At 31.8% G+C, this 15,821-nt stretch overlaps 3 protein-coding genes across 5 annotated transcripts; 2 read left to right on the forward strand and 1 right to left on the reverse strand.

The window, feature by feature from the left end:
- On the forward strand, positions 795 to 3,597 carry LOC109357879 (polyol transporter 5-like). Of its 2 annotated transcripts, XM_019601936.1 has the most exons (4): positions 984 to 1,060; positions 1,104 to 1,173; positions 1,530 to 2,003; positions 2,490 to 3,597. In XM_019601936.1, the coding sequence occupies exons 3-4, from the start codon at positions 1,541 to 1,543 to the stop codon at positions 3,335 to 3,337; spliced, it is 1,311 nt and encodes a 436-aa protein (XP_019457481.1). In that variant the 5' UTR covers positions 984 to 1,060; positions 1,104 to 1,173; positions 1,530 to 1,540; the 3' UTR covers positions 3,338 to 3,597. The 2 variants fall into 2 exon arrangements, with proteins under 2 accessions (XP_019457480.1, XP_019457481.1); XM_019601935.1 differs by having other exon boundaries at positions 795 to 1,173.
- On the forward strand, positions 5,376 to 6,389 carry LOC109357809. Of its 2 annotated transcripts, XM_019601868.1 has the most exons (2): positions 5,376 to 5,706; positions 5,752 to 6,389. In XM_019601868.1, exons 1-2 carry the CDS (start codon positions 5,566 to 5,568, stop codon positions 6,202 to 6,204), a joined length of 594 nt encoding a protein of 197 aa, XP_019457413.1. In that variant the 5' UTR covers positions 5,376 to 5,565; the 3' UTR covers positions 6,205 to 6,389. The 2 variants fall into 2 exon arrangements, with proteins under 2 accessions (XP_019457413.1, XP_019457412.1); XM_019601867.1 differs by having other exon boundaries at positions 5,378 to 6,389.
- LOC109358107 (sodium/hydrogen exchanger 1-like) lies at positions 12,404 to 13,972 on the reverse strand. The gene is made up of 6 exons (XM_019602182.1): positions 13,804 to 13,972; positions 13,542 to 13,601; positions 13,418 to 13,464; positions 13,140 to 13,334; positions 12,994 to 13,040; positions 12,404 to 12,524 (listed from the first exon to the last, which is right to left on the reverse strand). Exons 1-6 carry the CDS (start codon positions 13,910 to 13,912, stop codon positions 12,488 to 12,490), a joined length of 495 nt encoding a protein of 164 aa, XP_019457727.1. The 5' UTR covers positions 13,913 to 13,972; the 3' UTR covers positions 12,404 to 12,487.

A 15,821-nucleotide genomic window follows, 5' to 3' on the forward strand; every position in this document is an offset into this window, starting at 1 on the left:
TATATATATTGCTTTTTCAAATAAACTGCATACATAATTAATGTAATACTATAGTCGCATTAACATTATTAGAAAGAAAATCCATAAATCTGCATGTGATGTTCTGGTGGGTCACTATATTCTATACTAATAACTACTTTTCACTCAACTACTTAAAGAAGAAAATGAGATAAATATATTTCTTTAGCATTAGAATAAAGATAAATAAAATATCAACCATTTAGAAGAAGAAAATGTTGATATTTTCTCGAGTTTGTTCATACATGTGCAAGTAATTTATTTTATTTTACATATAGGTTTATGGTATTTAGCGGTGGCACCCATATCATACAAAGGCTCCGCCACTTTTAGTGGAAGAGTTTACAAAGGCCAACAATATTCAGTTTTTTTCTTCTTCTAGAAGTAAAATAATTGTTGACTTATATTCTTAACATTCAAAATTATATTCCTTGGAGAAAAAGATATGAAAGCTTATCATTTTTTATCTCAATTATTATTCTAATATCTTCAACTTCAAATAGAGAAGGTGTGGTACAATTTTAGGTTAATTGAAGTAATAGGTATGCTTTTAAAAGTAATTATTTATGTTTTAAAAATATTTACTAAACATGATTGCTTTTAAAAGTATATTCCAAAGTATCTAACTTTATGTCATTTGAAAAAAATTATTATTTTTTAAATTATCACGTGTGGGTAAGAATAAGAAATGATATGACTTAACTTAATTCGTCACTTTTTATCATCTAGAATTTCTGGTGACAATTGAAAAAGATGAAACAAATTTAATCTCCACACATATGCTTTGGCATATATAATTTTGCAAACAACTTTGCTAAATAGTTTGAAAACAGACTAATTAGCCAGAATTATATAAAGGCCTTCTTACTCTTTGTTTTTCTTCTGCATTTCATTTTTCAGAGATCGAAGATAATTCTTCTTAGGAAGAGATGAAGGATCATAATTACTACCCACTTCCTGGTTCAGATTCATCTTCTGATGCAAAAGCTGCTCTGAACAATAATGAAAAAGAAGGAACTTGGGCTCAAGAAGCTAGCAACAAGTATTATAACACACAAGAGGATTGTGTTTCAAACCAAGGCAAGGTTCGTCTCAACAAATATGCACTTGCTGGTGCTATTTTGGCTTCCACAAACTCCATTCTCTTGGGCTATGGTGAGCTTTACTAAAACCACTTCAAAATTTAATGCCATATAGATTAGTATTTTGCTTGTATTACCAGAAACTATCAGATCAAATAATCTTGGAAAAATTTAATAGAAGAACGTAACGAATTATATATTGTGAGTTTAATTTAAATTCGTTGGTGGCATAATTTTTTTTATGTTATCATCCAATTACATATCATCTTATAACGAGACTTAACAAGTTGTGGTGACTTTATATAATGCGAGGGAGAAATATGATTAGTTGCCGGTGTAGAAAAAAATAGTACTATGATCTAATTAAACCCTAATATTATTGTTAATTCAAAGTTTCATATCATTACATTTTTGTATACGTATGTGCAGATATTGGAGTGATGAGTGGTGCTGTGATTTATATAACAGAAGATCTAAATATAACACAAATCCAAGTAGAACTCCTTGTTGGTTGCTTAAATGTGTTTTCTCTAATTGGATCAATAGCATCTGGTAAAACATCTGATATGATTGGAAGAAGGTACACTATAATTCTTGCTGCAGCAACATTCCTAATAGGTGCTTTATTGATGGGACTAGCACCTTCATTCCCATTCCTCATATCTGGTCGTGTAGTTGCTGGCATTGGTGTTGGTTACTCTCTTACTATTGCTCCAGTTTATGTAGCTGAACTCTCTCCTACTCACACTAGAGGATTCCTCACTTCACTACCTGAACTCTTCATCAATGTTGGAATTCTACTTGGTTACATTTCCAATTATGCTTTATCAGGTCTTCCAAGTGATTTAAATTGGAGACTCATGCTTGGTCTTGCAGCTATACCAGCACTTGCAGTTGCTTTAGGTATTATTACATATATAGTTAGTGAAGAGTCAATTATAAAAATTTGCATTCTTGTTATTATTTGAGCATCTTATTTAACATAATGTATACAATTATCACTAACCCCCTCTTTTCATCTTCTTTGTATACACAAGTACAATGGCAAACACCACAGCACCCTCTTGGATATATTTTGTACAACTACTTTATATGTGTAGTATTTTTAAGAAAAATTACATTTTTATTAGATATGTACATATATTTTTATATATCAGGACTCTCCCTCCATTGTTTTTGGATCTGTCTATGCAAACTTTACTGTTAAATTAGATAGATGATGGTTAGAATTGTGTTAACATGTAAGCTTTTTTTTTCATTCCAATTGTATTACATTATACTCACTCACTCAAATCATAATTTCAGATTAAAAAAAAGTTGATTACATCATGTCATCTATATGGCTTATATACAATGTGAAAAACTACTAACTTGTGTAATTTATTCTAGGTGTGTTAGCAATGCCAGAATCACCAAGGTGGCTTGTTGTTAAGGGAAGGTTTGAGGAAGCAAGGAAAGTTTTGATCAAAACGTCAGAGAACAAAGGTGAAGCTGAATTAAGGCTTAAAGAAATATCAATAGCTGCTGCAGCTTCTTCACCTTCTTCTTCAGGACAAGGGGTTTGGAAGGAGTTGCTTGTGACACCCTCCAAGGCTGTTTTAAGAATTCTTATAGCTGCTATTGGTGTCAACTTTTTCATGCAAGCTTCAGGGAATGATGCTGTGATATATTACAGCCCAGAAGTGTTCAGAGAAGCTGGAATTCAAAGTGAAAAACAGCTTTTTGGTGTTACAATAATCATGGGAGTTGTCAAAACTACCTTTGTTTTTGTATCAGCCTTGTTCTTAGACAGGTTTGGGAGGAGGCCCATGTTGTTGTTGGGTTCATCAGGCATGGCAGTATCAATGTTTCTGTTGGGCTTGGGCTGCACCTTTCTTAATTACTCTGATGAAAAGCCTGCATGGGCTATTACTTTATGTGTGGTTGCTGTATGTGCTGCACTTTCCTTTTTCTCTATAGGACTTGGGCCTATAACTTGGGTATACTCATCAGAAATTTTCCCTATGAGGTTAAGGGCCCAAGGTTCAAGCGTGGCTATTTCTGTGAACCGTTTAATGAGTGGGATAGTGTCCATGACATTCCTTAGCATATCAGAGGCAATAACTTTTGGTGGCACATTTGTTGTTCTTGCTGGTGTATCAGTGATTGCTACAATTTTCTTTTATTTCTTTCTGCCAGAGACCAAAGGCAAAAGCTTAGAAGAGATTGAAGCACTCTTTGAAGATGAGGTAAATTGAGTCTTATAGTAATGTCAAAGATAAGTCTTTAGTTGTAATCTCGGGAGCCATATATTTGTTGTCCCAATATTTATACCACTTCAGTAGTATACATTTTGGGATAAAATATATACTCTAGCATGTCTAATGGAAACTATGGTGATATTTGATTGCATGATTGGTCAAAACTTAAAAGTGGAGTATACTTGTGAATATAAGATCACTTATTTTATCTATGGTCATGATGATTTTATGATTTTGCCTTTAGATGTCATTTATATAAGATGGGATGTTCAGAATATTTTAATTTATTATTATGGAATTTTGATATCATTCTTTATTTTTAAGAGTCTTGTCTTATTTTAGAGATTTTGTTTTATTATGTTATTTATATTTAATTAGGATTTAATCAATTACTATGATCTGATGGGGTTTTATATTTAATTAGGATTTAGTTACCAACCATTGGATTATTAATAGTATCCCTCTGAAAGTATTATGTAACAGGAAGACTTTGGATTAAAGAAGGAAAATGAAATTATAATATTTTCTTCAGGCATTGTTTTGCATGGTTTTGACTCTTTTGAGGGTTACTCAAGTGCTAGTTTTTCTTTTCATTTCTTACTAACTGGCTCCACCTAAATTGATATTAAAGCACTGATTGGAAGATATTGAAGCTCTGTTTGAAGATGAGGGCACTGTGAGTCCTAGATTAAGCTCCGGATATATTCTGTCCCTTCAAAACAAATTTGGTAATTTTGTGGATGTTTGATTCAAGTGGTACATGTTTGATTCTCCTTAAGTAAGAACTCGGGTTTGAGTCTAAGCAAGAACCCGGGTTTGAGTCTCGTGGATGGAAAAAATGTTCGTTGGAAGAGTTAGCCCCACATACCTGTAGATGTTCCCGGTTCGGATATTGTCTCCAATGCGAGGATACATGTGGGAAACAAAAAAACAAATTTGGTAATCTGATTTCAACTTTGGTCACACCTCATGGAGATTGACACATAAATGCAATTTATTGTTTTGGTTTCAATTTATTAATTAGATAAAAGGATTAAAATGATAATAATAATAATGGGACCTAAAAAAGGTATAGTGTTACTTGGAAAAAGATCTATGAAGCAATTGTGGTTCTAAAAGTATGTAAAATAACTGCAGTATCATACAACAAATATGTAAGACAAATAGACAATACAAGGACGAGAATGCCCTCATTGTCAATGTTGTTGATCTTTAAAACCATGACAATAAGTCAACAAAATGATGCTAAACAACAAAAACTGAACTTCAAAAGAATACGGTGTTTGTATGCATTACAGTAATGTCTAACTAAAGGGTGTTTATACACATACATCAGAGAAATGAAGAAGAAGAAGAACTTTCTCTGTTTAGTAAAAAGGGGTGTTCGGCCATAAGTCAAAGTATTTATCAAATCAAATAAACAAGTATCATTTCACTTTTGGATGAAGCACAAAAAGTGCTTTTTTAATAGACTGAAATTTCTCAACAAAAACAAACAAGTATTAACTGTGTCAGTATATATACGTACAGGATTTGCATGCTATAGTTCTATATTAAAAATTGTGGTCAAGCAAAATCTCTCTCTCTCTCTTGTACTCCAATTTTTACAGTATTCAACTAGTCAAAGTGAATTTAGTTAATTAGACCAAGTACAAATGATTTTAATACGTATATGAAACATGGTAAAATACACTAACCAGTTATGTAATTACTTGTTATGAAAGATCCAATTCAACAACAACTTGCTCCTTTCATTTTCATAAAGAGGCTACACACCAACTCCATCATCAAAAGTAAAAGCAACGAAACATAACAAAACTTATCTTATAATGGAAAAGGGTCACAATCTTCCACATTGTAACAAGAGATAGATGCCAAATTAGTCAATTTAGGAGGTTTTAGGGTCCCTTTTGGAAGCAGAAAAAAAGAGGGACAACACAAGAGCGTGTGAAGACAAAAGACAAAACAAAAGCAAAGAAAAGCCTATGATAGAAAAGAAAATTTCATTGATCATCCAAAAAGAAAAGCCAAAGTCTCTTTTATATAGTTCCTATGCTTCTATCACCTGTATAAAGATAACTTCACTGAGATCATCCTCAACCACAACCTAAAAATAGACATACACATTCACATTAGTAGTTACAATTTTATGTAACTCTTCAGATTGCACCAGAAAATCTCATTTATAATTATAACAGGAGTTTGTATTATCATTGCTATTACTAATGTTGCTAAGAAGTACCAAGAAGTTCTTCCAAAAGACACTAAAGAACTTCAAATCTTTCTTCTCCCCAAGCTACTACGAAAGGCTTCCAAAAACACCTCTACAAAACAATCACTTTTCTTATTCTGTGGCTGCAACTAGTGTGGATAAAATGGACAACAACAACAACAACACAAGTTATCAGGAGTTGGAAAAGTTCTACATTGAACAGTGGGATTCAGAAAAAGAGAAAGAAGGAAATAGAAGAAACAAGAACAAAGCTGCATTGTTATCATCTCCAAGAGAGCAAAAAAGTGAGGTCTATAATGGAAGCAGCTTCATTAGCTTTTCCAATGCTCATAATAAGAAGGATCAAGTGGAGAAAAGAGAAGAATTTGACAACCAAAACAAGAAAAGGAGCTTAACCCATCAAAGGAGGTTATGTATTGTGGAAGAGAAGCTGAGGGAATTGGAGATGTTGGACATGAGTAATGTGGATCATGTACTTGACATTGAAGAGGTTCTTCATTACTATTCTAGACTCACATGCCCTATATATCTTGAAATTGTGGATAGGTTTTTCATGCAAATGTACTCAGAGTTCTTTGGTCCAGTGTGGTATGCTACACCTTGCAGTGTTAACTCTATGATGAAGCTTTAATATCAGTGAAGTGAGATCTTAGGCTTTGGCATGTTTATCAGATCATTTAACGTTTTCTTGAGGTGATTCTAATTGTTTATTAACCTTTATGTTCATGTATAATAATAGTGATTGTGTTTGGTTTGGTGTGTAATTCTAATTTATTTTGTTCAATCATTTCATAAATCAATATGTTAATTTGAATACATTAAGGCTGGAAAATTCAAAATGCTTTTGTAGATAATTTGCAGGATCTGTCTCCGGAGGTATAAACTATAAAGGTTATGGAAAATGATCATCCCACCCCGTTTCATGTAAGGAATTATAGTGTAAAATATTTTGAAAAGAAAATAAAAATGGTAATAGATGGTACAATTATAATTGTAAGGTTATGTGACTCTCAATAATATTAGCTTATTCTTTTGTTATATATAGAAAATCCTAGCACGTCTTATTTTTTATCGATTTTATATTTTTTAGCCTTATCTTATTTTAGAGATATGTGGTAAAATAAGAGAAGTATATATAATTAGGGTTCAATCTGATTCCACCTATGTTTTATATGTCAATATTATCATCTTTCTACTCGAATATTGTTACAATTATGTTAATATAGGGATATGGAAGTTGGAGGAGTTCACAGTCAAATGAGTTGTATAAATACTTGTAGCTTTTATATACGGCCCATATTATATAGGGCCATGTCACACTGTGTACAAAAACATGATCTTGTTATGGGCCTTGAGGAAATGGGTTCACTTGTGATCACTGTTACAGCTTATCTAATTTTGGGCACTTGAGGCCTATTGGGGTTTCTGATTCCCATTTCTCTTATTGGATTCATGGAATGCAGTCAATTTTGATGGATTTGTTAAACACAGCCCATTAGAATGGCCCATGCTCTTCACAAATATAGTGAATGTGATCACATTGTCACATGGTGGAATTGCTGAGAGTGAAAGGAAAAGAATGCACACACTTGGGAATTGGAAGAAATGCCCAAGAATTTGAGGATGAAAGACTAAGTCTTCTCATGAGTTAACCAATAGGAACAAAAATTAACTATGCCAAAATAACTCTATTCATCTATTTCCAATCAATAAATACTATCATGTATAATAGTGTTAATTTAAAAATTAGTTTAATAGTTTATTAATATATATTTGTCAAAATTCTATTAGTGGTAATGAGTTGGACATTGAGAAATGACATAGATGATCTTAATTCAACTGATAGATTTCTAAAATTTGAATTTATTTAATTCAAAGATAATTAAAAATTTGAACACTTAAAAGTTTATTTACGGCACATGTCAATATTTCTACCTATCAGTGGTAATGAGTTGGACATTGAGAAATGACATAGATGATCTTAATTCAACTGATAGATTTCTAAAATTTGAATTTATTTAATTCAAAGATAATTAAAAATTTGAACACTTAAAAGTTTATTTACGGCACATGTCAATATTTCTACCTATCAGTGGTAATGAGTTGGACATTGAGAAATGACATAGATGATCTTAATTCAACTGATAAATTTCTAAATTTTGAATTTATTTAATTCAAAGATAATTAAAAATTTGAACACTAAGTTTATTTACGGCACATGTCAGTATTTCTACCTATTTGTACTAGACCCTTTAGTATCAATATTAGAGGGATTTGAACTCGTGAAATACTAGTAAAGTATGTACATAACCAAAGGTTACTTTGTTAATTAAAATGGTAAAAAACACTCAATTTTTTATAAGCAATGTCTCCAATTGGAATTTTTTGTAAAAGAATGTCAAGAGAGCTTTTTTCTCTTAATAGATCTTCTTTACCGGAATCAGATTAACCAAGACTTAAAATGTGATGTTCAGATACCTAGTGTTGGGGAAGAGAGTGAAAAAAGTTTCCACTATGGTTAAACCCATTAATATTTCATCTTCCACTTACTAATGAAAGAATTGAAAGTCAAGTAAATAATCCCAGTGAAAAGACTCATGCCAATGAAATTCCAAGATAATGTTCTTATGGGCACACATGACATCATTCTCAATACAAAGAAGATTCCATTAATATTCCAAGAATATGGGGTCAATGTCACTTCCCTCTATAGTGAGCTGGAGTAGTTTCCCCCCTTGAGGCAAACATTAGGGGGTATGATGAGGTTACACTTTCACTACTATCTATCTCAAATAGCTATGTTATGGGAAAATGGAAGATCTAGCAATGAATGAAGAGGTATCATTTTTAGGAATATTATTCTAGCTAGTAGGTACGTTCTAATTACCATCATTGCCCAATTGACCTCATTGCTACTCTCTAACTTTGCAACAATATTAATGGAGCTTGCATTATAGGTTGTCACTCACATTCCCTCCATTGAAAACTTCCATAGTTAGCTAGCTAGCTCTTCTTAAACAAGCAACAAAGAGCTAAATGAACTACAAATTTTCAATGCCTTGGTCCAATTGAATAAGAGCTTGCTTACCTTCAAGTAAAATTTCAGATTCATATCTTCTAAATGGAAAAAAACATTAGAGAGCTCTATCTTCTTAAAAAAAATTATGATTCATTAATACATAATATCTTAGTCCGGGAAAATTGACAAGAAATATTAAGATCTTAAAAAAGTTACTAGACACAAATAATACCGTTGACTTAACCCCATTTTTAGGGATATTTGAGTGAGCGCTCCTAATATTTTATCAATACAATTATTTTATTGATAAAAATCCCTAGGGAGATATTTCTACAAATTCTTGTCTTCTATCTGACTTGAAAATATATATAGATTTCATCAATGATTTGATGATAATATGAAAATCAACAAGCAGACAATTTTTGCTTTGGAATCCCAGAACATGTGGAGTGAGGATTGGTGTGAATGATTGAACAAGACATGTTGCAAGTGGTGGTCCATGGAAACAGAAAGCCCTTAATGTAATTAGTGTACAAAGATGAGAAGTAACCATCTACAAATTCTTTTCTCATCACTAACTAATTAATCATATCTCTCTACACAAAAATAGCTTCTCTTTATGTCATACTAGAGTTCATTTTCTCATGTATATCACGAGCACAAAATTTCAACTTGTTATTCCACAATCATGATTATGATTTTGTAATCTGCACGATCAAATTATGCCATAATTATAACGATATCAATAGTATATCTTACAAATTACAATCACCCCAATTATATTACAATAAATCATAATCGGGAGTGCAAGACATTTCTCCCAATGTGTATCAATATATTTACACATATTTCCATTATCTTACACTTTCTATAGTCTAGCAAGGATGGAATATTAAAAAAAGAGTAAAATTAATTTATTAACAAAATTCGAAGTTTGAAGTGTTTTAACATGTTATCATCTAATTCCTATTTAAAATTTGATCCAAAATTTGGTTTTTCAACAATAAATGTGAAAATGAAGTGGTCAAAATTTTTAAAAAAGATAATGAATAAATTTAATGGCTAAAGTGAAAGGTAAGTAATTTCAAGTGACATTTTCTCTCATAAAGCAATGTTTTTGCACATCATTTGATCTATTGCTTCATTTTTAACACATATTTATTTTTAAGGTAATATAACAAGAGCAACACATAATACATAATCTTTCTCTTTCTTTTCTTCTTCTTTCTAAATTGATAGGTAGAGTGGTAGACGTGTATCTTTGGATTAACTTATTTTGCTCAAAATGGTTTATAATCAAAAGTTTTGTGAGAGTTTCTTAAAAACTATTTCGAATTCATTTTTATCATGTTGATATGGATGCATCGAAATCTAGTCATTTTCAACACATTACGTGTGAATAGTGAAATGGTGGAGTTGAGCAAGTAAGGACTTGGTGGATAGGTAAAGGCAAAACTTGAACATCTTACAATTGGATTGGTAGTTGAATTCTATTAATTATTTGAAATTTAAAGAAAGATAATGACATAGAAGGGCAGAAGTGTCTCTTTCACACAATTTAATTATTTGTTTGGTAATTTTTTTTCCTCAAATTGTAAGTATTTCTAAACATATATAACATGAATCATTTCCTCAGTGAAATATAGCATAATAAGAATGTAAAAAATCATTTCCTCAATAATATATAGCATAAGAATGTTGTCATGCAACAAGACACCTAAGAATCTTTTATTCCACATGCATGTTTAGTGATCTTCTCATGCATGTTCACTTTCCTTTATTTCTTTCTTTTCCACTCTCTAATGCTTCTGACAACTTGTGATGCTCACGCTTACTCTCTCTCTCTCTCTTCAACAAGCCTGCATGTCTTGCCCTTTTCATCTGCGTGCAATAAAGTTGAACAAAGACTATGATCCGTTTCCTTTCCAATCTTATTCTACCATTGTGCTCGTGGGGTTTTCTTTAAGTTCCGAAAATATCTCTTTGTTTAGGGCAGTATCATTAATCACTATAACTTTGCCCTTAACGCTATCAAAGAGAAACAAACTCAAGATTTGTGACAAACCTTGATTAAGGGTTTAGTCATAATTTTGGGATAGAAGCATCAAAAAATATGGACGTGTTGGGTGTCTATAAGTGTTAGATTACGACCCAATGATCTGGACCAGACCAAACCTTGCGTGAAGGTTTATACTAAATTCATCCTCAAAATTAAGGTTTATACTTTATATAAACATAGAGCGCCACTAAATACTCACAAAGTGTCATATATACCAGGTTCTTTGAAAGTGTGAACTCAAGCATCAATCATTAAAAGTGTTTGACCTAAAAGTAGTTACACATATATAATATAATCATTTTCGATTACAGAGAAATGGTTGTCTCTATCTCTGGTCCCCGTGCTTTTGCCTTCCCTAGTCCCAACCTTCATCTACATTATCATTATATATATCACTATCACAATTCTTGTAATAGAAAGATTATGTCACTGCATATCAAATTCAATATATTAATCTTCTTAGTTTGAGAGTATACTTATAATGAAGATAAGTTTGTACATAATTAGCAACAATTGGGACCATCCTACTAAATATGTTAGTGACAATATATTTATAAAACCAAAGGAAACATAATGTCTATTCCTTTTTCATGATCCATGAATAAGGGAATTATGAATGTTGGGATGATATTTTAAGGATAAAAAGAAGATGTGATACATATTGGCAACTATTAGCATGGAGTTAAGGATGAAATTAATAAATTTAATGTATCAGGAATAATTAGACTTAATGGTCTCTCTGTGTTGTACCGCTAGAAATGAAAACCCTTGATGCTGATAGCATGCAATATGAATGGCATGGAAAGAAAAATGGTAATCCAATATTAATATTTTTCTATGGGGTATTCCATTTATATGACTATATGCTCTCACCAACTCTAATTTTTTTTATCAGCAATAAACTTTACTAAAATATGAAAAGTAAAATCTTAAATAACAAGTGATACTTCTATCCACAAATATAAAATTAGTTATAAAAAGACATTTGGATGGATTTAACGTCCAATCCAAAAAAAGAAATTGAAACTATTACAACGAATTCTTAGGATGTTCCAAGAATGTAAAAAAATAAGTTATATAACAATATTAGTTTATATATTTTGATACTTTGTAACAATAATTATGAAACTCATGATTTTTATGATCAAATATTTATTTATATCATATGAGTTCATATTACTATGATATTAATAGTTTGTATTCAATTATATATTATCATGTCTTACTATATATTTGATCATTATCACTACAAAAAAATATCTTGTTAGCCACGGTTATAACCGTGGCTATTTTACCAAAAAACCGTGGCAAAATACACCAGCCACGGTTTCCTCGACCCTAGCAATAAGTGGCGTTGCAAAAATTTAGCCACAGTCAATGTATGATATAGCTACATCTATGAGAAGTGTGGTAACATTTCCTTAACCACGGTTCAACCGTGGCTAATGTGAACCACACCCGTGGCTAGTTTATACCATTACTTTAACCACAGTTTAACCGTGGCTAATTATTTATTAAGTTATTTTCACATATATTCCTCTCCTAATCCTCTCTAACAATCATTATATTATATAAGCATTAATACTATGAAATTGGACCCAATATCTCAAATTATCATCACCTTCATCTTAAAATAATTCCAAATACATAAGCATGAATAAGTTCACATAATATGTATCATTCAAACCAATTGTTGAAACATTCCAAATTTGGTTAAAAAATGCATTAATATTTCTATAGTAAAAATTTCACGCATAATCACATGGAACTTCTAGTCTTGCCCACTTGATCACTTCAGCATCACCTTTTCGGGCTTCATCCATTTCTTCAATTCCTTCAACATGACTTCACATGAATTTTTAAGTATACCAATCTGCAAGACAACCTATATCAGTTCCAACAATCAAGAACTATTGGAATTTCAAAATACAGAATTCTTGAGATTCAAAATCAATAATATTTATTATTAATATCAGAAGTCTCAATAACAAATAGAGAGTGACTGGAAGAGTCTCAATAACAAAACATAGAACCAGCTGGATTACAAACCCTCATTTAAAATAATAAGATAATGAATCGTATTATTCAGGCTTCAAGCAGGAATGAAGCAGTCACGTAGATTCAAACAATCAGAGTAAGTTCCGTACAATATCCTTAAACAGTCAGACTTCCCATCAGAATATCAGATTAACATAGATTGGCGAAAACATGAAATATATTTTTTGGCATCAAAGAATTATCTACAACTTTTGCTATAAATAAACTACATATATTAACGCAACGGAATACCATCGCAGTAAATGCTGACAATGAAAATGATAACAACTCTGTCAAGATGATACCTTCCGATATACAATTTTTTAATGATGTAAGCACTGAGCAGACCTGACTGCAAGACGGTGGAGATACATTAGACCAGAGCAGCATGAAACATCAATATTAATGTGTATGCTCACTAGTGATATAGATTAGAAAGAGAAACAGTTACCAAAACCCCAAGCAATGTGCTTGTCATGAACAGATACAAGAAGTTGCCAAGAAATTGCAAGGCAATTGACAGGTCAATTTGCTCAAGGTCAAAGCTTTGGATTGCATTGAAAAGCACCACTGACGTAGCATCATTCACCACACCTTCCCCAAATACAAGACTGTACAATAAAGGTGTTTCATCCTGATTTAGCACCTGCATGATCATCATTTTTAAGTTCAGTATTAAATCTGATATGTTAGTTGCTGGAAGAATGCAACAAATGTATTATTCCAGACCTGCAATGTGCACACAGAGTCGGTCGCAGCAAATATGACACCAATTGCTGAAAATTTTCACAAATTAGTGAGTCGCATACAGATTGGGAAATTGTCATATAGTTGAGATTGACAAATATAATACCTAGATAATCTCCTATTTCCAGTGGACCGATATTCATCCTCTTTAAAACTTGTGAAATACCTGAAATAATGCTTCAAATTAAGTCAATGGAACTAGACAAATTTCTGCATAGTCAGTTTCCTTAAAGTTGTTATACATTTACTAGGTCTGAATCTTTTTTAAACCGAAAAAATTACAATTATCTGAGCTTGAATGTTGTTTTCTTATTATGTCAAATCATAGTTAAGAACATAAGGAATCCATCTAAAGGGGCATGACATACCCAAAGTTATGATGGTACAAGATATTAATGTACCAATAGCACCAAACAACATGATGGTCATGAAGTTGACAAAAAACTGCTTCTTTTTCACTTGAAACCTGGAATACATTACAGAGAACAAATTAATAACAAAACAATAACTGCAATTTGACAGTACACATGACGAAGTTAAGAGCTAGGAATTAAATACAAAGTCTCATAGTGCAGAACAAGCACCAGATGATTATTCCTATCCAATAAATCATATCACTTTTTCTCAACAGAACAACAGGAGGGGCCAATTTGCTATATAAGAATTACGTGTTATGATCATGAGATTGTGAAATACCATATAATATCTTCATCCAATGGACTAATTAAAGTTTCACATAAGTAACATTCATGTTTTCTTGACCTTAAATCTAAAGACAGTGAAAATGAAGTCCATAAAACTTTCACTCTCATGCACAAGAATTTCCCAATAATATGCACCCTTGTTTGTCATCAGAGATGCATACAATTCTTTCACGGACATAGATAATCCAATGCACCTCTCCCAATAATATGTTGTTTTCAATATTCATACCAACATTTTTATTAAACTATAATCAAATGGTGATCAGAAACAACTAATTTATTCATCAACAATCATATGTGGAACTCTTTCTCAAGAGAGCAATTCAAGTTTAAAAGCATTGACATACAAACTTAGCATGGAGAATAGATTATATTTCATATGCACAATCATACACTTTTGATTTTCCTCCAAACAAAAATGTACAGACTATTGCATACATATTTCTAGAATTAAAATAATATTGTGCAAAAATCAATTTAATATTAGAAAACACTTTGCATTCCACTTTTTATAATTTTTTTGCATTCTTCAAAAGAGTCAAATTTGGAAAACAGAGTATAGTATGAAATTTCAACAAGACAATAGTCATTGCATATGCCTTCATATCTTGTGATCTAGACTAGATATTCTGATGAAATTGTTTCCATGATTTGAATTCATGAGCTTATGGTGATTAAGCAACAAAATGTTGCGCCAAGCTCACCGTTGATACATATAAATAACATTTTTTGTTTTTTCAGATAAAAATTAATATGTAATATGGAAGTGTGAATGGAAAATGGAATATGAAAGTGAATTAATATACCAGTCATAATCATGATTCCCTCCTCTTCCTCCATCTTCAAGTAGATCCTAATCATGAATCTGAAAAATGAAAATAATATTCATAGAACAAGAGAGAAGAGATAAAGATGGAGGCGAAACCTCCTGAACGAATGAAATACCATCCTCACTTTCAACGCCACCGCGCCATTCACCATACTAATACTCCACACCTGATTCTCATTCTTCGTCACCCAACACAATGGGCCACGCATCGAAGCATAAAACTAAAACAAAAGCGACACGAAGAACAAAAGCACCAAGTCACAAACGATGCCACATATGACAAAACGACCGAGTAATACAACAAGAGGTGAAAGATAAGAGGAACGATGATGAAGGTTTCATGAGGAATGAGCTTCATGCTTTGATTTCAATGACAAAACCCTAGGAATTGTGAAGAACCAATAGAAGAGGAAATTGAAGACTAATAAATAGTAAATGGAGCTTCTGATTCCTATGGCGGAGATGGTGGCGTATATGAAAAAAAAATGATATTTGAGTGATTGAAGACGAAACTGGATTTGCGTGATTGAGAAAAGTAAAAAATGGAAGGATAAGGAGAGAGAACTCCAAGTTAATACATGTTGTGATGCCTTATTTTTTAATGGGCTTGAGCATTAATTTAGACATAATCCATTTAGTGTGGCCAATTAATCATGGCTAAACATTTTATTGTAGTGTACTAGTTTGACACTCTTCCTTATTTTGCAGTGGGGAAGGACTTGGATTTATAGGATTTATTTTGTCAAAATATATATTACTTTCTTATATACTAGCATTGACTATTAATTTCGAATTAAGACTGGCTTATTAATGATCGAGACAAAATTATATACCCATGAATTCATATTTTTAT

The sequence above is a fragment of the Lupinus angustifolius genome, chromosome LG10, assembly GCF_001865875.1.
Source record: "Lupinus angustifolius cultivar Tanjil chromosome LG10, LupAngTanjil_v1.0, whole genome shotgun sequence".
NCBI classification, from domain to species: Eukaryota; Viridiplantae; Streptophyta; class Magnoliopsida; order Fabales; family Fabaceae; genus Lupinus; species Lupinus angustifolius.

Bases quoted from the DNA above. Each gene is read 5' to 3' on its own strand.
- LOC109357879 (XM_019601935.1), top strand. From the start codon at position 948: ATGAAGGATCATAATTACTACCCACTTCCTGGTTCAGATTCATCTTCT. The intron at 1,174-1,529 runs GTGAGCTTTACT...ACGTATGTGCAG, and splicing joins CTCCATTCTCTTGGGCTATG to ATATTGGAGTGATGAGTGGT. The intron at 2,004-2,489 runs GTATTATTACAT...AATTTATTCTAG, and splicing joins AGCACTTGCAGTTGCTTTAG to GTGTGTTAGCAATGCCAGAA.
- LOC109357809 (XM_019601867.1), top strand. From the start codon at position 5,566: ATGTTGCTAAGAAGTACCAAGAAGTTCTTCCAAAAGACACTAAAGAAC.
- LOC109358107 (XM_019602182.1), bottom strand. From the start codon at position 13,912: ATGTATTCCAGGTTTCAAGTGAAAAAGAAGCAGTTTTTTGTCAACTTC. The intron at 13,602-13,803 runs GTATGTCATGCC...GCATTATTTCAG, and splicing joins TTGTACCATCATAACTTTGG to GTATTTCACAAGTTTTAAAG. The intron at 13,335-13,417 runs GTCTGGAATAAT...ATGATCATGCAG, and splicing joins ACTCTGTGTGCACATTGCAG to GTGCTAAATCAGGATGAAAC.